At 33.9% G+C, this 24407-nt stretch overlaps 2 protein-coding genes across 2 annotated transcripts; one reads left to right on the top strand and one right to left on the bottom strand.

Moving 5' to 3' along the window:
• Positions 1–5587: 5587 nt before the first annotated feature.
• Positions 5588–6706, top strand: LOC108772632 (uncharacterized). Its single transcript, XM_018538204.1, has one exon. The coding sequence runs from the start codon at positions 5588–5590 to the stop codon at positions 6704–6706; it is 1119 nt and encodes a 372-aa protein (XP_018393706.1).
• A 3889-nt stretch (positions 6707–10595) lies between these two features.
• On the bottom strand, positions 10596–23674 carry LOC108772779 (uncharacterized). The gene is made up of 10 exons (XM_018538392.1): positions 22744–23674; positions 22032–22660; positions 20362–20548; positions 15543–15715; positions 15153–15215; positions 14933–15060; positions 13859–14230; positions 12335–12672; positions 11907–12173; positions 10596–11501 (listed from the first exon to the last, which is right to left on the bottom strand). Exons 1-10 carry the CDS (start codon positions 23672–23674, stop codon positions 11065–11067), a joined length of 3525 nt encoding a protein of 1174 aa, XP_018393894.1. The 3' UTR covers positions 10596–11064.
• Between the last annotated feature and the right edge of the window lie 733 nt (positions 23675–24407).

Genomic DNA, 24407 nt, shown 5'->3' with positions numbered 1-24407 from the left:
ACTATTTGCATTGATGGCAAGTCAATTTCGCATATTAATTTGCAAATCCTTTTACACATTTTGTACACAAATTTTAAAAAATGTTATTACACATTCCATTTCTATAATATGTCCCTTAACAATTAAATGGCATTATTGCCCACACACCAATTTTGAAGTAATCACCGAATTTCTTCGAAGAACACGGCCATTAAATTAGGATTCTTATATGTACCGAAATAATTAACTTATATAGCAACTACACCTATATAAAAACGCGTTTGTAGTTTTTGATTGAAGTTTACTAAATTCTAAATGTTGTGATCTTAATTATAGAATTAAAAATCAATTCTCTTTATGAACAGAATGCAATGTGTCAGCGCATAAAAAAATGTCCGCCAAGGATGAGCACTTTCATTCTCTACGCGATGTGCTCACGACCGTTGCCTTCGTTAAACTGTCTCGCAAGTTCCCTTAACAGCAGATGCGCGAAGGGCGTTTCTCCATGCGTTCCCTCGTATCTGCCCGTGTATGTGTGACTGCTCGGGGGGTTGTCACGGAGGGGTTTCACGTAATACGGGCCCGGTGTCCCTTTTTTCATAAAGTGGGGGCCCTTCAACTATAATATACTTCGCTCAGGGTTTCGACCGTTGCTTCTGTTGTTCGGACAACCTTTCTGACGACGTAATTTAAACTTTAAATGCCTGCCGAAGAATGTGCTTATCATCGGAGTAAATTATCAGACTTTCGCGATTTAATATGAATGTTTACGCTAAACCCATGACGTTCTTGAACATTCTACTAAATAATCGTTTCCTCTTTATAAGTAATTACATAAAAAAATGTATGAAAACCAAAAGCGTTTTTCTATCCATAGTAAATAGTTAAAAATGTTTAAACATAACAAGCTCTTTATTTCCCTTTTTTTCAAAAAGAAAATTAAAAAACTTTTGAAAGAAGCAATATTATAAATAAACATTGTTTTATTATGTCGCATTAGTTATTTATTATGTTTTTATGGATTTAATTTCTATACGCACACACACCGTTTATGTACATTAAGTTACTTAATTTTTATATTTTAATACATACATAATATAAAAACATTTCTTATTTTATAGTAATGATGTAACTATATGTATAAAATAAAAACAACTGCAATTTAGATCGTTGTGGAAAGAACTTAGAGTGAGGCTACCATAGTCGATTTTCTGGGCAGCTGCCACGACCGTTGAGACGCGTGCCCCGATAGAGTAACAGCTGCTCCAACACAAATGCATTTCGGTCGCAAACACGTTGTAGGCCTTGCTCGCTCTCGCCGAGTATCGAGTATGTCTCTCCTGCACTTAGGCATACCGGCACGTTAACGGCCGAAAAGTCATTTTAATGAAAGGATTCGAAACGGCGCGCTTGGCCCATACGACGGAAACACCAAAAGCACGCATTTCGAGGCATTTTTACAGATGCACGCTCTCGTGAAAGTACAGAGAAAACGAGGAGATATCACGAGAGAAACCAGATCGATCTTTTGATCGACATATTTTCACGCTCGAACTGTTAATCGAATTGTTGTACGGTAGATGACTTCAGATTATTTTACCAAACATTTCTTCAGGTAGAACGCAAGTCATAATAATATCATAAGGACGTCACATCGTGATCATGATTGTTCTATGTTATCATTACGGATCTGTTCTACCTGAGACTTCACTTTTTGCAAAAATTAAAAAATTTCTAAAGGCTCTTTCATATCAATTTTTCGTGTCAATGAAGCATGAGAAATGATAGTTGATGAGCTTGCTCTCTATATCTGCATATCTAAGGCTTAGTTGTTCCATCTTTCGATAAACTGCAGCTCACTGTCTTATTCTCTTATTTTCATGCTCTTACTCTTCTGTTTATCTAATAGGTAAATTACCATATAGCTTATCTGAAGATGGAACAGTCTAAATAAATCTATATATTTGACAGTTAATTCATTATTTCTTGTAATTGTCATGTTTTTAAATCTATAAAATATGCGATATGCTAGATATTATATTACTTATTTCAATTAATACTACCGAGTAAAACAAGCAGCAACGTCTAACTGTATATTTCTAGTGCACTCACGTGTCTTTCAACTTGTTCTACATGCAACAAATCATATATTGATCGTGATTATCTCCATGTATGCGGAATCACGCACCGGGATATGATTTTTTGCACGTTTTTTCTAAAACACGACTTCGTCCGCTTGAACGAGTTTGCGGTTCAATTAATGTTACCGGAAGTTCGATGTCTCCAGTGCCAACGTTCGATCTTCTCGAAAGCGCTTCATAATTTTCGCATGAATAATTTATTGACGGTAGAACGATTTTGCTGTAACATCGTGAAAGTTCTCTCTTTCGTTTAATCTATTATAATAGATTATTGCGATCTATTGAGATACCGTTATGGTATAATGTTCAAATTTGTCCGCTGCAGCTCTATTAAACTATACTTTCTCGGTCCTCTTAATTACACAACGATATTAATAACAATAATGCTACTAGGACCAGTTAAGCAATCGCATGAGGCAATCTTAGTCCTTATGCATCCGCATGATTATCGTGAAGAAATCTTTAATAGATAGACGTGGTAATCGTACGGTTTCATCTTTTATCTCATATATTTTGTATGCTTCTAAGGTTATGCCACATTAGATAGAAATGTATGATATTCTTACATAATTAAAAATATATTCATAACTAGATTTATTATTTATAAAAAATCAGTAATTTTTAATAATTAAATTGGGACTAAGATAAAATTTCTCTGCAATTAAAAACGATGAATATTAACTCAAATATCGTTCTAACTTAGAATTATTAACAATCACGATGATCAATTTGATTATAATAGATAACCTCGATATATAAAATCATTTTTAAGCTTTTTTGCGTTTTCTTGACTTATTCGTTCATAAAACAGTGTCCGAATGTATCAAATTGAGAAAATAATCATTTTATATTCATTATAATTTAATAAAATAGTACAATTGTGAAAGATTTTGTATCGCTTTTTCATTGTTTTATGTATTTCTGTGAAAATTCTACCGCAATGCAATCTGTAGATGATCCATCGAAAAGGTCGCATGTTGAACTCACGTGTTTCTTCAGTTAACAATAAAGGTTGGCTCATGCGCGAAGATCCTGGGATACGTTTGCTCTCTGAGAGAGTTATCTTCGATTATAACGGGACTTTCACACCGAGTGGAAGGATTTTGTTCTCGTGAGAGACAAGTAAAGTGATTATTATTCCAAAAAGTTCATCAAGTCACATTTAAATACATAGATTTTCGCTATGATAATATATTAACACATCTTGCTCTTTTTTTATTAAAACATTCAAGTACGTAACAAAAAGATTTTATTACTTAAAAAATAATTATTTTTATATTTTTCTTCTGTTTTATTCATGCTTCCATTGTTTTTTCTTGCACATTTGCATGTATAACAATGTGATATACGGTAAAGAGAAAACGCAAGATAATCTATCTCTCATTGCCAAGATCGTTTTGCCGCGCAAGTATGAGACGTCGATGATGTGAACAGGATTTAGTCAAAGGTACGCTTATCCGGCGCTGTTCTATGTTGTCCCTTTCACTGCAAGTCGGTTGCGTGGGAGGCTCGTTCATAGCAATTTCAACGAAGACTAGTCTTCATAATTCAGTCGCTACTCAAGTATCGCGCGCGAGTGATCGTTTATCAAGCCTTGAGTTTAACGCTATCAAAATGCAATAACAAAAGTGCGTTTTCTGAAAGTTGATTAAACCAAAAGTAAGTCTTAGCGCGGCATAAGTATCAAACGTGATTTATATATTGCCGCCAGTACATCTTGCCTAGATAAGTTCGATAATAAAATAAAATTTGTAAAATTTTTTTTTATTTCTGTGAGATATCCATCTTCAGATTCTTATGAACATAAAGTTGATATAAAATTAGTGCAATAAAATTGAAGCATGGTTCGCAAATTTAATATTTAATTCCTCATATTTTAAATGTTACATTTTGCAATAACGTTGAAATAAAAAAAAAAACTTTTGTATATAACATTTTATAGAGTTTCTTGTTTGAATTATTTATCTTGAAATACACATTCATTGTTCGCCAGAAATTTCACCGAAGATTCACACAGGTTTAAGTGCTAATTCGACGTGAAAACGAATAGGAGCACAGAAACAGGAGCACACTTGCAACATAATCGCAACGTCTCGTAATCAATTACGTAATACTAGCACGAGAAAAAAGTAAAAGATCGACGGTAACGACGCGTCTAATCCTTCAGCTATGCTATTAACTGAATCAGTTATATAAATAAATTCAATAAATATGTGCGAACCAAATTACAAGATAAAAACTAGTTTTGGATTAATTTAGTTGCAACTTTAAAATAATTCTTTACTTGCATGTTACTTCAATTACAGCGTACAATTTCCTTTTAATCTCACGTTATTCTGTAGAGCGTTTCAATATTAGCGTTAAAAAAAAAACCAATTTTGAAATTATGCTCATTTAATAAAATCTTATTCTTTCACTTTATTTATGACAGAAATATTTACGAGTATTATGATGTGAGCTGCTCGGTGTTGCTCGAGACTAGCTGCAGTCTTTCACGAGCGAATGATTGTTATTCATAGATTGCGTAAAACATCTATCTCACGAAGTCGTGTCGAGTGAAGGAAAATCTGCGAAGATCGATGAAGACTTCAAATAAGTCAAATGAAAAGCGGTTACTATAATTGGTTATTTTTGATAGCAACGCGGAAGTCAATGCAATTTCTTTGCTATAAACATCGATGACTTTACCGTTATAAACGTTCCCGATTTGATCTTGTCTCAAATTCGATTATGAAATATTTGATTATGGAATACATATCCCAATATAATCATAAATGACTGTAAGATCGCAATCGCGCATCGTGACTCATTTGATTATCCACAATCACGTTCACGTAACTTTTCAACTTTATAATCTGCTTTTCAGTCAATTGAAAATTACTGGCTTATGTTGTGCTTGGTACATATACATAATTTATTATACTGCTTGTAATAAGAGAGTAAATAAATTAATATAAATAAAAAATGTGTGAAAATATTAAAATGTCATTCAAAGAGACATTATATAATTTTAGCTTATAAATTGTAACAGATGATAAGAATCATTGTGATATATTGTTTTATATTTCAAAATTTGTATTAATTTATATCAACTTTCATCTCGTTTAACATATTTTAATCTGTAAATGCATTCATAAAATTTTATTTTGATTCTTTTATTATATTTATTTTGTAACACAGCAAGCATATACTACATTTTATTAATTTTTTTTATTTGACAGTGCAAGGAAGAGAAAAATGTTTTCTTCACAATTTGAATGAGATTTATACTTCTGCGACATTGGACGATACTTATGGAAATGTAAACTTTTAAATATGTGAGTGGACAGAGACAATGTACTGTGTGGACTTACATGAATTGAGTTTATCTCGAACAAAAATGTGCCGAACGCATTGTACTTAACATAAGTCTTTCTCTCGATCAGACTCTTCAAATTAAATTATTAGTGCAATCAAGTGCAGTCGCGATGAAGACAGTGACGGAGACCGTGTACGTTATCAAAGTGAAAACGAAACCACCATTGTCGTCTTTGTATCCATCAGAACGTCGTTATTCAGCATCAACAGTCGGTGGACTGTCCTTGGTCCACTTAGGTCTCGGAGCACTGTCTCTCTTCTTGGGCACTCTCGCCTTGTCCTTTCAGGGTCCGATTTTGTTTATTGCATGCCTGGTGCCGTTCGTGACAGGTCTCCTCGCTTGGCGACGTTGGTACATCGACCGGAACATTGCTATTTTCTTTTACGGTAACCTCTTCTCCCTGGTAGCAGCGATCTTCTGCTTCATCATCACGATCTTCGACGTTGCGGCAGCTTCCAACAGCAGTCGTGGATTTCTGTGGCCGTTGGAAAAAACCCTCGATGCTCGGCATTATTCGCTTCATCCTACCAAGAATCTTACAAACAATACTCATGCAGATATTATGTCAACCGAGGATTATTCATTCAACTTCACTGAAGATTATGATTATTTGAAGATTAATGATTCTAATAAATTACCTGTCACTTTAAAATCTCCAAGCAACGAGTTTAACACATCAAACTTTCATATTAATGATGAAGTTCACAATAATCCCACGATGACAGAAGCATCGTTCATACTTGAAGAAAGGATGATGATATCCAGAGTAATTTTCCACAATAAAAGCACGATAAATATTACACAAGGATCAATGAATTTAACAAAGGACAAAACTCAGATCTTCTGGCACAGAGATTTTGAGAACTCGCATGCCAGAATGCTGCTGACCTTAAACGTCTTGATGGCTTCTTTTTTAGAGATCTTGTGGTCGCTGTTAAGCGCAAAAATTGCGTTCTGCGGAATGATAAATCAACTACCGGAAAACAGTAATGTCAACATTGTCAAATCAAAGACGACAAGATTGCCGCAGCAAAAGAGAAAACCCCCAGCACCCAAACCGGATATTTTGGATCACGATCGCCGACTGTCGGAAGCTTTTCAGAATTTGCAAGGACTCGCTGATATCGGTTCGCGATTACCATTGCCAGAATCTAATAAGGAATTTAGGGAAAGAGTTGAGAGATTCCTGGCAAATCAGGCAACAGATAGAGTTGTTGAATGTGCTTGAAGCTAATAATTTTATAGACTCTAATTTTTTGATAGATTTTCCATAGACATATCTTAAAACATTTATAAAATATTTTATATTTCATCCTTTTTTTGTCACGAAATATTAGTATAATTTATTACTTTAAAAAAATTTGGAAATATTTTGTAACATTTCTTATTAAATATTCCTAAAATTGAATCGGTGAAAAAAAATCAAAGATTCTTTAATATGCTACAGGTACTTTATCTTAAATTACGTGAAACAATAATAATCTCTCTTTATGTTAAAATTAAAAAAAATATATGAGATAACTTACACAAAACAATTTCAAAAACACTAAAATTAACGCTCTGCTGCAATATTATAAAATTTTAAATAAAAGTAATAAAAAACTTCAAGAATAAATTAAAATAAAATAAAAATAAAATGATTCAACTCCGGTTTGAACATTTATAAAATTATTTGACAAAATTTTGCATAAACTTGTTATCGGAAAAGATTAAATTATACTATGTATATTAAAGAGTTTTTTTTTAAATGCTTTTTAAATTTAGTTGTTGGCCACTCAAAATTCTCATAAAAGAGGCTTTTATATTTTAATAGGATGTATATCATATATTTTTTTGTCAAATCTTGAATTTTGTGTGTCTTGGACTAGTGTCCTTTCTACACACACCAATTTAATAGTACTTTAATACTATAGATAATACAATACTGTACCGATCTCTCTCTCTCTCTCTCTCTCTCTCTCTCTCTCTCTCTAAGTTTCTTCTAGCGTATACCTTGTTACTACTTACACTTGTTTCTTTTATAACGCAGATATATACATATATTTTATTTTTAATTATAGAGATAGAATAATTATAACAAACATATGTTCCACTTATGATACCTATGTATGAAAATAAGAAAACTTAATTTTAACGTTTGATAGGTACATGACAATGCTGCGTTTAAACATAAATTGATTACATAGCGATCGCAGCAGCAATGGAAACAAATTATTTACTGTTACTTGCTATGTCAGATTGCTGTCTGTATTACCAAAAGTATCTTTCGCAAATCGAGTAATTAATAATGATTCATATATTCACAAACGAGCAAGAATTAATTAATCGACTATATATATATTTTGTAAACAGTTTGCAACTGAATTTAGATCGAGAACAATTAAACGTTTATTTACAGGTGCTAATTATTTACATAAGCTAAATATTTATTTAAAGTCGTTACTTTACCGCGATTATTGAACGTTAATTACGTAATGCATATAAATAACTTAATAGCGTATCTTACTGAATTTTATACGAATGTACTCGTAATTTGATTAAGTGCTCTATCATGCAGTACAAAACAATTATGTGCACTGTGTTACGAATTTCGTATATGTATATACATTACTACTTAACAACCTATAGCAATATCTAGATACACTTCTAATTTCTCCAATATTTATGAAATTTCGTACGACTTACGATGCAATATGAAGTTACATTTTATTCTCATGTAAACAAAATTCCCATCATATTTAAAGAAAAAAATAGTATTATTGTTAAACAATATGTATGCTACAGATTCTATTTAATGATAACTTTAGTAATATTGCTAATTGATTAACGTACACATAAATTGATTACAACGGTAATATTTAATAAAACTGCAACATTCTCGACAAATATCAATTTTAATTCGTAAAATCTACGTGTCTCACGATCTAAGAATCGAATTAAAAATAACATTACGTGCCAGACTTTGTCTTTAGTTCGTATACTCATTGTGAAAGTTTAATAACTTGTTACGATATATCAAGCAATATTGGCCAACGAGGCTACTGATATTAACTAAGGAGACTATTAACAATAGCAATACCACCTTGGAATCCGCATTCCTTTCGAACGTTTACTCGCGTGCATGAAGTTGCGTTCGTGTTCGTTTTCGTACTGTATAGATTTAAACGAATAATACAAAAGATATTATATTTGTAGCGAATATTACAAAAAAAATATACCATACTCTAAGATGAATATTATTATTTCTATTTTATAATTTATACCTATATTTAATAAGCAATGGGATTTACGTTTTGGCTTATCACGTTTATTAAATATCTAGTAATTTTTTTTTATATGAAGGACAAGCCACGGTTTAAGGAGAGGATTATCATGTCTGTCGTACTGAGCGCAGCGTTTTTCGCATAATCATCCTTTATTCTTAATCATTGTCAAGTACATTGTTCGATGGTGCATTGGACTTACGACTCGCGGCTCGCCTCAAGGTACATTTCATTCTCTTAAATAGCATTATAATAAGTTACTGCACTACACTCTGACTATGCTGTCGAATGATAAAATATGCATTTTATTCACATTTGCGTTTTGAACGTCCGATAACGAAAATAGACAACCGACAGGTATCCTAATAGTCTAATAGGTTTAATTAATCTTTCTATATTCCTTCTATATCCCGTCCTTGGTCCACCTGAATTCTGAAGTAAGTAATGTTTAAAGAACATTAAACAAGTAATTCATTAACTCAGCATTGATAATAACCCTTACAGAAATTTACTTTAAGATTGAAAGATAAATAATTAATGACTACACTTCTAAAAGGGAATACAGATTCGTATATCAAATGAAAAATCCGCATGAAATTCTCAACCAAGGAAAAAATGTAGAACAAAATATTTCAGTCGCGGATACCAAGCAAGATTAAGAAATAAACCAGAATTATGACAATGAAACAATTTATTAATTGCAAAAAATTATACTCTCATTATAAATATTTCTTATGATTATGAACGTACCGTTGATATATCGGAGATAATCAACGACTATATTTGAGATTTACAGCTAACACCTAATTGGCAAGAGTAAATCACACTTTTGTACATGGTATCTATCGTGTATCCAACAAAGAACAATTGTTGATTGATCGATGATTTTAATTCCAATACGCAATCGACTTAAAATTTCGGCAAAAATATCAGATAAAGATATAAACTTGTAGCGTATATTACTATCAAGATAAATAAATAGTACGAAATAATAAACGAATATCTAATAAAGCGAATGTTTTCTTAATAAACATACAGCCGTTTGTTGGCGGATATATATTTTCAACAAACGATCCCCAACCTCATAACTAATCCTCCTTTTTATTTTCTCCCGCTCGCCTTCATTCGCTCTCTCATCGCAAATAATTTATCGATTATACTTAACATTCACTATTATTTATTACTACGGTCAGCACGAGCAACACTACAATTAGCAAAAATACATACAATTTGCCATGAGTATTTCGTCCTATGAGTCTAATATTTTTATTTATTTAAAGTAATCATGTTTTAATATGGACAAGTTTAGCTTCGCTTCATCCATTATGATCATCGATGCACGTCTAATGCTGAACACGACGAGTATTATAATGTACCTTTTATGCAGTTGTTTTTAATTGTTCACATTGTTCGATTTTATCAAGGATAAATTATCAAGCATAATTTATCACTTGATTTTACTTTTAATTACGTCTACTCTTCAATCAAAGAACAAAATTTACACATATATAAATTATATTAAACTGGCAGCTTCTTATAAAAAAAAAATTAATGGCAGTTTGCTCTTGTCGAAATCGAGATCAGCATTTGTGTTATTATTGTTTTCTATTACTACAAATTATCACTAAAGTCTGGATTTAATTAGCGATGTGTTTTTTATGGCATATAATTCATCGTCAATCACTTCGTGTAAAGAACGTCGAAATCAAAATATTTATTTTAATATGAAAATGTGAGATTATTGTAGCATGTAATGTTCATTTAATCGATTTATATTTTGAAAATTTAATATATCGAAAATTAAGTTACTAACTATTGAATTACACTATTTATGGAAAAAATATTTGTGTCATGCATCACTACTACTTAATTTAAAAAGCGCGAAATGTTGTCTTAAGTAAGTCTTTTTAGCAATTTTGCTTTTTTTGGGAGAAGGGAAATCGATATGATATGAACTGACACACACATCGAGAGTATTTCACACTACATTATTTAAACTTAGTGCATCAACTGTTTAATTAAGTTTAGCTACACTTTTCAAAAGCAAACCTGTTATCAACCGACTAGGATCATATCTGTCAAACTCGAACTACGTTCTCCTTAACTTCTCTATTCCATCAATTAAGATCAAAGGGATTGAATCCCAGCAATTTCAGTCGTTTTCTATACTTAAGAACAAGGCCTACATATGATCGATCTAAAATATTTACAGATCAAAAGCTATTGTCGGGCATCTTCGCTACTTTAATTTAATGGTTTTCATGTAACACTTCCAGGAAATCAATATTTTATCGTTTTCGCTAAGAATCTTACAGGTCTAAAATCACACGTTTACCGGTCGGACGTTATCGTCCGATTGCTGCTGCTCTCCGCTTTGCCAACCAGAGTCCAGAGTCGTCGAATCGCTCAAACAACACTGTGGCGTTTCCTCCTCCTGGTTGTTTCTGTAATCCCTATAATCCCTTTCACGTCCTCTTTCGTTCTCCTCTTCCCGGAAGTAGCTAGAACTCGGCGGACCTTCATGCTCCTCGTCATTTTTCGACCCGTAATAGGAGTAGCCTTGTTGAATCACCTCATATTGCGCGTCTGGAGCAAGGAATGGACCTCTCGTGCTTCTCGGTTCGTCGCTGTTCGCATAATTGTCACACGGAATATCGCCGTTGTCCGCAGGCAAAGGAAGAGGCAATCGAGATCTCTTCGATAGTTGACGCTTGCCCAGCTTAGTCGCCAGATAGTCTACGCCTTCTGGATGTTCTGTACCTACAAAAAAATACAAAAATACCAAAAACTTCAAAAATTTTGTAAAAAAAACGTTTTTACTTAATCTTTGAAATCAATAATCTAAAAATAAATAATTTTTTAACCTCAATAATTTAGGAATAAATAATTTTTTTTAAATTGAATCAACGCAGCTTTGCAGTGTTAAAGAATATTTTACACATTTATGGATTTATATTTAATGTTACAAAATTTAACTTAAATATAACAATTATAAAAAGGATATTAATTTCTAAATGTATAAATACATTTAGTATAAATGTAATTAAGTATACATTTTGTATAATCGACACAAATGTCGATAAATATCGAAGTACCGAGTTTAATGTAGAATTTTTATTAGAAGAAATATTACATAATCGTCGCAGAAATAATTTTAATAAGTACCTTCTTTTTCCACAGCTAGATCGTAAAAACTACTTTCAGGTCCGCAGCATGAGGACACGTCACCGAAATACAGTTCGCTCTCAGATTGTTTCGAGCCGGGATTAGTTTCTTGTTGAAACGCCCCATTTTCTACGCCCTTCAAAGGCTTTCTAGTTCTCCTACCTTTGATGGTTCCCTCGTTCCCGCCCTCAGGATCTGTGCTATTAGAGATCTCCTCGGCATTCTCGTAATTATCAGAAGGACGCTTTGTGGATCTCGGTCTGTGGTCTAAACATTTCGGAAAAATGCAACAGCTTAATTTCTAATTATTAATATTCAGAAATTAATAGATTAGCGATTATATCTTTTTAAATAGACTTTTTTTCTCTTGATTGATTATTATACCATTCATTATATCAAACATTAGTTTATAATAATTGACATTTTACCTTCGTTATTTTCAAAGTTATCCATCCTCTTGGCAATTCTGGTTCTCGATTCGGTCATTTGCGATCGTCTGGCAGGACTGTTAGGATCGCTGTACGGAGGTGGTGGTCCCCACAATGGAGTTTCTAAAACGCTGTACGACGCAGTGCTCGGAGTATATGGAGCATTCGGAGCATTTAAAACGGAATAAGGACCACTCGACTGCGAGTTAAAGACACTATAAGGGCCGGCTCCGCTATCTACATTGGTTTCCGTTGATCGTGTTTGCGTATGAAAACCATAATTCGAATCTGGACTCGGTGCTGGACCTCTCGATCTTGACCAAGGTAATCGCCATCTCCTATAAAAACAAAACGATATATTAATTCCTATTGATATAAAAATTAGATCTTTTTACATTCTAAGGTCATCTAAATTTATCATACTCTACTCTTCTAATTTTTAATATTTAAAAAAATATATATATATATTAATATTATATTTATTAATTTTTTATCTTTGTCACAATAACAGATAAGTATAGTAAATTATTGTTTTATGTATTGTATAAAATAAAACATTTTGGAGATTTTTCATCCTTATTGATTTAATTATTTTTAAATAAAATTGAAGAAACATATTTATAATGTTTTATCGTAATACATTTTAAGACTTTTTAGTCTAAACTTTTTATGTACATATCTCCAAAACTAAATTATATATTGCACACATTACGATAAAAGTATTATCTTATCGATCTGTAACTGCGATATTATTCTTCAACAAAGACTTCACGATCTGTGAACTGATTCATGTGCAATACAAATATAATTTTCTTTTATCTTTCTTTTTATCCTTTTTGCGTACTCTTGGGATCAATGCCAGACCAGACGGGTTTCTCGTTGGATAGGTACAATGTTCAGAGAAATATCTACTAGTGTGTCTATGTACTGGTGTATGTACTTTAAATTGACGTGCGTGGCCGCGCGTTTTATTGCCAGTTCATTCCATGGTGAATAAAAGTAAACTTCAAAGGATGCGTCGTTTATCACATTCTCGAGATTTGAAAAGTCTTTTAGTAGATATCAGGAATAAAAAAAAAACCGTTTTAATCAATAACATGTATATATTAATGAATTATAAAAATATAAAATACAATTAAAAACGCGCATGTATTTCTTTACTTATTATATTTTAAATGTTTATTGTACTTTATTTTTTAATATAAAATTCACAAAATCTCTATCAGAGTTTTATTAGATATATACGCTTTAATAATTGTTATTGAATATTAAAATCAAATTAAATATAAACATTTAGTGACTATATAGCTGTAAATTGGTCATTGGTTATATTGTATATAATTTATTAATAGGATTAAGTCTTTCTTTAAAAAAAATGTTGCATGTTTGTAATTTTTAAAGATTTTTAGTGTATATGAATTTTATTTTATACTAACTTTTATTTAAAAAGGAATTATTAAAAACGATAATATCTAGTTTTGAATATATCTATTTTCTGAACAAAAAATATTATATTTTACGTGCCTGGATGGCGCCATATCAGGATTCGGCGTGTACAGATTTCCAGGTGTTTGGGCCCACCATGGGTTCGCACCTCCGCAATCGTTACAGCACCCGCAGGATCCGGCCGGCAATCCCACGGTGCTGCCTTGGCCATACAATGATCTGCATCTCAGCTCCAACTGCTCCCAGTACATCTTCTTCTTCTCGTGGCTCAACAATTGATATACCAGCATGCAAGAGAATATGCAGGCCAATATACCGGCCACCGAGATGCCGAAAAGGGCCCTTAGGCAATCCGACAACGCACCGTGCACTGCTTCGCAGTGAGGAGTCCCCTCGAATAGCACACCGGGATCTTCCTTCGATTGCGGCACGCCATAACATGTACATGATCTGGTGAATCATCACATCCAAGTTTCAAATTAATATCTGGACTTTTCATTTGGAAAATTATTAATACTTTAGAGAAAAAAGTCATAATATTTCAATTTTTAAAAGATTTGTCATTTTAAATTTATAAAAATTTCTTTAGTATGTTTTAAACTTTTTCAGATTTAAGTTTTTTCAGAAATTATAGAATGTAACAAAATTAAAAAATTTTAGAATATGTATTTTAGAATTCATATAAAAAAATTTTAGAGCAGATATATGTATATATATTAGATTTTTCTTAGAACTTTGAAAGGTATGTTTCAACTTATATAAAAGATTTTCTTAAAAAGTTATAAAATTATACAAAGATTCTAAAAAATTCTAAAATTTAAATAATGATTCCAAAAATTATCTGAAGAATTCTGAGAAAAATTTTGAACAAGGAATTCTTACGTAATATACTCAAAATAAATGGGTAAATTAAGAAAGATTTACTTTACTATCTAACATTTTCGCGAGAGAGAAAAAGGGAGAGAGAAAGATTTCGGTTGTATAGAGCAAGGACGATAGAATTTCATATAATAAGAGGCAAAACATTATTATCATCACAAACTATACGACTGTTCCATAATGACAGCGAGGCGTTTTACCACTTTATGGCACCGTAATTTCTTCTGGGATATAAAAGAAAGAGAGAGAGAGAGAGAGAGAGATTATACATACCTCGCGCGCGCAGTGTAAACGCACTCGCGAAGGTTCTGCAATCGGGACATGTGAATTACCGTAGTTGTGACGGTGACGAGTACGCACACCAGCGCGCACACCACTCCCACAGAACCGCAGACTTTCAGCTGCAAAAGTTATAAACCCAGTTTAATAGCAGAACTGTCAGCGGCAATGACGGCTTTCCTGTGGGGACGAAAAGTTTACGCGGCAAACTTACTAGAAGTCCATATCTGTGCTGTCGCCTAGCGAATAGCATTGTGAAGAAACCCATTATCATCAACTGAAACGACAAATTAATTATTCATCAAGTTATTCGTCAAATTATTAAATCACTGTGCGTTCCAAATATTACTATCACCGTGCTAATTGAACAGATAAAGCAATTATTACGCATTACAGATTCGCTGCGTAAAAGCTTATCAAATTAAAAGGAATTAATTACGTATGTAAAATTATGCTAGCAGCATAAAAATTTTGGCAGCTCGATGTTAATTTACTCAATACTATTGTTCGATACATTTATTGTTTTTACGTACAATCATTAGAATGGATAGCACGTTAAGATCGATACATTTGGTAATACGACCGATCGATTTTTGCCTCTCACCATAAGTCCGGGAACGTAAGATGGCACGGTTTCGAAGAGCGCTAAACTGTCCGTATGGGACGAAAGGATCATGTGCACCGCCAAAAAAAGGCTGCCGACTGCCGTGCTCAATCCACCGCAGAGATAGCAAAGGACAATGTACTTCTTGCAGCAGCCACCTTCGCCAATGTTACCTGCAAAATCGATCCATGAAATTCTAATCACTCTGGTAAAAAGCCTTGCGCGTGCATGGGGTACCGATATTTCCATAAGTAATGCAAGATTACAACGACTTGATCCATTTACAGATGTGATTGTTGCTACTTTCTCTCTCTCTTTTCAAAAATTTAACAATTTAATTTATTTTTAATTCACTTAACCTTCTGTCTGTGTTTTACTCCCTTTTTCTGAGACCAAAGTAAATTTTTTTTTGTAGAACTCGAGTTTTTTTTACTGTTCTAGGCTTTTAAAAAGTATAGAAAAATTCAGGGTTACTTTTTAACATGTCTATTACATTATCAAATGGTTTTCTCGATTATTTTAGAAAAAGGAACTAAACTCCACTTTTCTCTGTTTCGCAGAAATTTGAGAATAAAATTTGTGCGAAATAGAACCCAAATTGCAGATGGTGGATTAATCTATCAAACCAAATTGATTTTTTCATCTAAAACCATTTTGAAAAATATGTATTAAAGTCGCTGAATACTTGCACGCACATTAAATATTTTCTTCAGTTCTAGAAATAAAAGTTAAATAATACACGAGGAGTATTTGGCTATCGATGACGCGGATCCGTAAATCCGGTGATGTCAAGGCTGTAGTTAATTTCGATCCCGCCAACGATGCATTATCGAAACGGGAATATCACATGAGTTTGAGAGTAATCGCCGTCTACGGATATTCGTGGAATTTCGCTCGCGGCACGTTTCTCATTGTGACCAGATCAGGACTGCGGCTGTTATGTTCTCACGCGAGGACAATCATTATCCTGCTAACCGAGGACCCAGCACGGTTTATTCCCGCTGGGGATTTCTCTCAGAAAGAGTCAATAGACCCACAAAAGACAACATTTAGAGCCATCAAATAGGCCTTTACAGACTTGGATTACAATCACAAAATTGCAAGATATGAAAAACGCTAAATCCTGTGAAATAAAAAAGAATAAAAGAGAAACAATTAAATCAAACTGTTCCACGATGCTCTCTTTAGTTTATTTACTCAAAAATATTGGATTACAAATAAATTTTAATCAATTTCCTCGCCTATCTTGCAATTCTCATAGAAATACTCAGTAACCGTCGATTCTGTTTCTATCGCAACCGCGTTGAGGAATGCCTACGATGCTGCTTTTGTAACGTTCAACACAGCTGTGTTACTTCGTCTGACGGCATCCGGGTTCGACTTCCATTGTCAAAGCTTCCTATTGAGTCCAGTACGTCGACCGTGTATTGGAAGTTCTCTCTCAATGAATTCTCAAGCGTCAATATACCACGTAGCTTTAAAGACAATGAGAACTAATATTCCTATTTTCAAAAAACTTTGTCAGAATTACTTTATATTTTTCTTTATTAAATATATAGCTGACACGTGGAAAATATTGAAGGATTAATAACAGAATATTGAAGTGTGAGCGCAAGTGAAAATACGAGTACAGTCGTATGACATTTTTATAAAGACAGAGGACCACAAACTATGTTTGCTAAAAATTTATATTTATTTTCAGTAAAAAATACATCGGGTGAAATTTGAAAGCATCTACTGAAATAAAAATCTGATGAAAAGATGATTTAAGATCCTGAGAGAGATTTGATATACGTTTCTCCAAGTATGAGTTTCGACAAATATCTTTAAGAAATATCTGAAGCGCGAGATGCATCTTCTGATCTTAATCTACCGTTCAAAGGCGGGATATAAAATTTACGGAGTGGAAATTCTTAGAGAGGAGAAAAGTCGAAAGAATCCTTTTAAGAAAACTGCTCTTTCGATTTCGTTCTACGGAGGGTGAATCCACCGTTTTCATCGCTCCGAGGACAATGATGAGAAATCGGTAACATCAACGTTCGAAACGTACACATATTCCACTTTATAAAATCGGGGGTTGGGAAATTGACAAACTCTGCGGTTTTCTTTGGACGTAACACAATGTCTAGCTTCTGATCTATCGTGGCACGCCTACCTGTGGTATTTACCGCCAAAAAAAGTATTGGCTTCAGTTCGTCCAGAACAAATTAGTTATTTCATATTTGCTTAGAATTTTGGTCTTTGTATATAAGACTACAAAATATAAAGTTTCGCTTTAATATAATAAAACGTCATTTAAAAGAAAATTTACAATCTAATGTTTATCTAAAAAGATACAAATAAAAATAGAGCTTAATGTTATAGGAGAAACTGTCTTAAATTGTCCTATCATATTTCCCGGTAGATAAACTAACAATAAATCATCAATCATTTTTTAATAATTGATAAAAAATTATATGGAAGAAAATCGTTTGAAGTTTATTACTTCGTTAATATCACAGTAATTATAAGGAATAATTTTAAACAAAACGCGCTGATTAAAATTGATAATTTTACAATTTAAAATTATTAATCTTCAATGTTATATGTTAGAAAAGTCCAGCGCATTATGCGTGCGTTGAAAGAGCGAGGCGCCGCAACCTTTGACCTTGCCTTAAGACAACGTCACGGGGTGCCTATTAATAAGTATGCACATGAGTGCACAAAGGGAGTGCAAAAAGGGGTGATTGATAAGCGAAAGGGGTTTGTCGGCATACCAGAGGGATAATGTGGCCTCGGGAAGTGCGCGTGATGCGGCAAGTGCGAGTGCGAGTGTGCCGCCATCGGGAACGGATAGCCTTGGTTGTCCATCTCCATCCCAAGGCGACAACGCACTATTTGGAGCATTGGATAGCTATCCATCTTCCTTGTGTCGCTTTGCGTCAGCTCATAATAATCTTCAGCAATCCCGCTGGCTCATTACTGCATTTTTATCATTTGTCATTACATGGCGTCGCCAATTTAACCTTGCAACTGCAAGATTCGGTAAAATTTCTGATTAATGTTTGATTTCTTGTATGTCTGTATAGACTAAAAGTAGTACGCGCAAAAAATTTACAATGAATTATATATCAACAATCATAAATTGCTCAGAATTGAATTTAATGTAGCGTGTATTTGTCAACAATTTGTTTTATTATTAAAACAATATTTTAAAAAATAAGCATTATTTTTTTTATATTATCCTAATGTCACTTTTCAGAACTGCATTGGATGATTAATACTTGTCGATGTTGAAACAATGGCTATGTTTGCGTGAATTGGCGTGAATTTAATTAAATCGTGACCTATACCTAAATTCGACCTAAATTATTTAGATCCCTTGCTATAAACACTTGAGAAATAATCTGACCTTGATGTAGGTCAGGCTTCGGGGCTTTGGTGACCAGATTGTATACTTTCACATGAAAATTTGTTATAAATATTTATAATTTTTTTCTTTTTTCAAAATTTTCTGTACTGAAATATTAAAAAACATTTAATTGATTTGACTGTAATAAGCATTTCATTACTGTCATGCGTGTCTACGATATTCTACACTGGTCACGTGTCACTATGAAAGTTCTCCATTCTCCAAAGTCACCTGTTCGTCTTGCATTTCTGGCTGGGTCAACTCACTTTCACCATCAATAATCGTCATCGGAAATCATTACTAAGGTCAACTTCTTAACTAATCGTTATTCAATGCTAAACTTCGCACATATTCGTTAACCGATCTAATCGTCACCCTGTTGGTCTTTATCGTCTATTCGTCTTAAAATAATCCGCATATCGACGATCGCGCACTCGAGAGAATTCATAGTTGTCGGTGGCAGACACGTTGTGATGTGTCCCACAGGTGGCGGCCAATCAGTAGCGCTTGTCAAATCCAAGAACCGCGGTGAATCGGCTTTTTTTTTTACGTCAACAAGGAAACGATGCCAAGCACACTTAGAACGCAAACGCTACGTCGTTAGCACATTAGCTATCGTATCGTCGATCCGTTTTCAAGTCGCTCACATCCCTCAATAGGGTAGGATCGTCCGGATCGTTCTACTCTCGGTTGCTGCAACCATCGACTGGTCGATATACCCCCCGGATGATTCGAGCGACTCGGTGCGGTCGGGGATTGAAATTCTATAGGAATGCAGGGATGCAATTCCACGAGCAACGGGGTAGAAATCTAACGCGTGGTCGTCGATAATGCACGTCCACGTCTGATAAGAAACGCAACATTGCCATCTCCTCATCCGGCTGATAGTGCAATTATCGGATAATCATGAAATTACCCGACATAGGATGAAACTACCACCAGCCAACATTTCGAAATTGCTCGGCAAATTTTTAGGAAATGCCAGCTGGCGTTTTAACGACTAGTTGATATTTCAATTTCAAATGGAAATTGAGTCATATGGAGTAGATATTAATATAGTGTGTGTTCATATCTCATGTACCGAGAATTCATATCAATGTGCAAGCATGGAAAATTACACCCGATAATAATATATCAAATCCATAAAAATACAACTCTGTTTAATATTATAAATTATTCCATAAATTTCATCGTTATATTAAAAAATTTTATAAAAAGTTTAATTAATATAAATAATAAGTAAAAAGAAGATTTACATTTAAAAACTTGTTTTAGATTTTACAACAAATTTCTGAAATTAAGTGAATAAAAGATATTTGATGTTCTATTGAGTTTATTATATTTTTATTGACAATTTTTTATTCCAATGTGATTATTATCATAAATAAAAATTATAAATGTAATGTGCATAAACATAAAGCAACTTACATTGATTGGCAGTAGTCGTCTCGTAACGTCTCGTTGTTCTCGGTGGTGGACGTGGTGGAAGAGCAGGAGGTTGATGTGTTCTTGATGCCACTTCGACGCCCCCGTCACTTTCGCCCTCAGTTCCTCCGTTATTTCCTCCGGATTGCATCACATGGCATTGACATTTGTTCTTCGTTGGAGCTGAAACCTAAAACATCGAAATACTTACATTAATGAAGATCTGATAAAGTAGAATGATAAGAAAGAATGCATTTAATAAAAAAACCTTTTTTTGCATTACGCGAATAATATTTAATGAGTTGTAATATATTAGAGTGTCTTGTCGTTAATTCTAAAATGAACAATAAAAATTTATAGGACTTAAGATCTATATGTCGAAATGTATCGTTATCGAATCGTTAAGAGAATTAAGTACAAGCTATCGAATATTCATTCATAGCAGTAATAAAAAATGAAATTATAAAGTAATATGAAGTAATAAAAAAAAACGAAATTATTACTTTTTACGAGCAATAAATGTCCACCGCGTTTTGTGTGAATGTTAGTAGTAATGATATTATCATGGTTCAAACGTCTTTCTCGATAATTAACTATTTAACTCTTGAAGATCATAATCGTTAACCATAGAATGCTATCGTATGTAAATTTTAAGTGCAAGTAGGCGAGGTTATTAAGCGCTAAACTATGCTTTCAGTGTTCATTAGGAAATCCAATCTGCCATACTAAAAACGAGGACAATCAGGAACAAGCTTTTAAAAATTCATTCCGTTATACATATATCATTTGGATCTTCTAGTGATATTCTATCGTAATAGAGAGTACGATAAGTAATTTTAATTTTGTAGCAGTTTTGTCTTAGTAGTGTGAATATGTTCTCCTTTTTTCTTTAAATTAACAATTAGACTATTTGTGTTTATATAAAGATCTATACAGCTTATAAATATTTTTTATTAAAAATGTTAAAATATGTAAAAATCTTGTTACATTAATTAAATACGATCTATGTATTTAGTCGTACGTAAAAAATTTGCGTAATAATATTTATCATTCAAAATATCAATAGCGTTCTAAATTTAAGCTAAGTATAGAACGTACGACTTTTTTTAATGTTAACTTGTCATTAAGAGCTTCATTATCAACACTTGCAGGTAAATAATATCCGATAAAATATTTTTTGTCGCACTCGCGGTGAAATTCGAACATCTCTGCAACGGGCACCGATCATTAATCATTCGTCCGCGCGCTGCACATTTGGCCCTCGGCTGAAAATATTTCCTGATATAAGCTCTAAGGGCAGAACCGTTGCTTAGTACACGATTTATAGCTTCTCGCGTGGCCAGGACACGGCGAACGTAACTCAAGCGTGCGCGGATAGAGATATGGCGATTCACGAACATGTATTTTCTCAGATGTGGCGGCAAAAACGGCTAGGAATATACGAGCCGCTGGGCGGAACGGTGGCATAAGTCATTCTCCTCATTTGGCAAAGCACAAGGAAAATTTATGAAAGTGCAATCGTGCAAAATCTAATTAATTTCTTAAAATAGTCCTTTTACGATTATAAGAGACAGAGAGAGAAATCTATAAAATTTTGTAGCATCTCGAAGTACGTACGGAAATTTCGTAATTTTTATAGTACAGTAAATCATAAAATATCTAGGTTTATATACCTGAATAGCGTCGATGCCCATAAGAGACGCGTTTTTAGTGTCGCTCTGGCCATGCGGGTGACCGTGATTGTGCAAATGACCGTGAAGATGTCCGTGATGATCCAAACTTGAAGGCGCTCGATCTCTCGGTCTGGTATCGGGATGATTTGCGTGCAACGGATGCACCGATTGTAGGTGATGATGATGATCGTGGACGTGATCTAACCTACTGTGCGTTCTAGTATTAGCATTCGACGACGAGGATTCGCACGATATACCGGAGCTGACGTGATGATGATTCACGCTAGAATGACCGGTTAAACTACCCGACGAGCTGCCGTGGTGGTGACCACCCAAGGGTGTCGTCGATAAGCTGCTGTTGACGTTGACCACGTGCCGGTGCACCGTGGGCGATCCACCGTGGTTCATCATGCTCGAATTCGATGACGCGCCGCTCAGAGCACCCGAAGTGCCATGATGATCGCTGGGAAAGGTAGAATTCGAATGGTGAGCTAAGCTGGAGCCAGCGTTGAGCCGATGATGACTGTGGGGGGAGTTCAGGTGGTTTATCGTAGCCGCTATAGGCATAGAAGTTGGATGATGATGTCCGATGGAGGCGACCGAGCTAGTTTGATTCATGGAACCGGATCCTGAAACAAGAACGTAACAATCAACTCATTTATATACTATAATAATTAATACAAAGATCGTAAAAATAAAAGAAAGTACAAACCAGATCCGTTCATAGAGCCAGAATTTCCATGGACATGGCTAGTAAGACTAGTTGTCAGACTTCCATGGTGATGTCCAGTCATTCCTTGCGCATGTGTATGATGTACTCCAGATCCGTGATGATGAGTGACATTTGTCTTTGCGTTGTTGTGATGATAATGCGTATGCTGTCGCTGATGTTGAAAGCCTATCAAGCCTTCGTCCAGATTTGTGTTATTTCTAAAATTGTCACTGTGCTTGTGAATATGGCTATGTATGTCGCTATGAAAATGTCCATGAACACGCTCCATCGCTTCGTGGTGATGCTGATAAGGATTCAACACCTGCTGCACGTTTTTCAGTTTCTCCTTGCTGGAGCTTTGTTTCTGTGGCGATAAGCCGGCGTGATCCTCCAACTGTTTATCTAATTCTTTGCTAGTCGTCTCAAGTACATTCGGCCCTGTCTCCAACAATGGACTAGGACTCGAGGTTAAACTGTGATTGTGCTGATTGTCCTGCAGATTCGAGGTTTCCTGGACCCTTCGGGCCGCTTCAAAAGCCAAATTGCGAGATAGATCCAAGTTGCGAGGACTGCACGAAAGATTATGTCCATGAAGAGATAACAATGAATTCTGATTATTCATGGATCTAGAATTAGACGATATATTTGCTTGATGTTCTAGAAGATCAACGTTTCTAGTATTGTCCAAACTGATCTGTGATTTATCTTGATGGGGACTCTCCAACCTTCGTATCGGTTCAAAAACATTCTGTAAGGTTTCCAAATTTCGCGGGAGATCTTGATTGTTGGAGATTCTAGAGTTATTCATATTCCTTTCCATTCTGTCCCTCGGTGTTCTTATAGAATCCATATTGTTAATTGTAGAACATTGACAGGAGTGCTGTGGATTTTCAGGTACGTTCAGATCGCTAATCAGTTCTGGTTGAGACATTTTAACATCTAAAATGTTAAAATGTTAAAATGTTAAATAATGTACAAGAAAATGTCAATTAAATCTACCATATAAAACGTAAATATCTGAAAAGACACGGTTGTGTATCAAGTATCAAGTAACTACTTTATATTTTTTTAATATGTGTATGTTATAACTTCCGCGAGTATTTCTTTTGCACGAGTCGTCGAGTTGAGACTATTGAATCTTAATAACAGTTATCATAATCCAATAAAGTTTTTAGTAGACTCAATCGATAATTTGGGTTGAAGTTATGTTACATTACAAAAGTGTTCTAATTTTTCTAATTTATACTTGAATATTGCTTTAATTCGAACAACTTGAATAACAATAAGTCGCCTTCGAATTTGCGCACAATTTTTTAAATTTATTTTTATTCCGATTTACTCTATATATTATATTTGTTACTAGCTTATTTTAATTTCATTAAAATTCGAAAAAGCATTTGCTACGATATAATTTTTCTAACTATTATAACTTTCGCTCTATAAAAATATGTAAAAACTAATTGACTTTATAAAAGCATAATTTTTTATATTTCTTGGAAAAATAACGGGAAAGCTATCTCTCTCAGTCAGACGCATAATAAATAAAAGAAGATGTGAAACAAAGTGCTCGCTAGATGCATCTCCCCAGTCACTCTTCGTTTTTATATGTTGCTTATAGTAGCTCCCGCTGTTTCGTAATATAGAACGATTTATCAAGTGCAACG

Source organism: Cyphomyrmex costatus, unplaced genomic scaffold (assembly GCF_001594065.2).
Source record: "Cyphomyrmex costatus isolate MS0001 unplaced genomic scaffold, Ccosl1.0 scaffold193, whole genome shotgun sequence".
In the NCBI taxonomy this organism is placed as follows: domain Eukaryota; kingdom Metazoa; phylum Arthropoda; class Insecta; order Hymenoptera; family Formicidae; genus Cyphomyrmex; species Cyphomyrmex costatus.
This window is presented reverse-complemented; position numbering and strand designations above follow the sequence as displayed.

Coding starts and splice junctions, on each gene's coding strand:
- LOC108772632 (XM_018538204.1), top strand. CDS start 5,588: ATGAAGACAGTGACGGAGACCGTGTACGTTATCAAAGTGAAAACGAAA.
- LOC108772779 (XM_018538392.1), bottom strand. CDS start 23,674: ATGTCTCAACCAGAACTGATTAGCGATCTGAACGTACCTGAAAATCCA. Junction 22,661..22,743: donor TGGCTCTATGAACGGATCTG/GTTTGTACTTTC, acceptor TTCTTGTTTCAG/GATCCGGTTCCATGAATCAA. Junction 12,673..13,858: donor CCTGATATGGCGCCATCCAG/GCACGTAAAATA, acceptor TTGTTTTTATAG/GAGATGGCGATTACCTTGGT.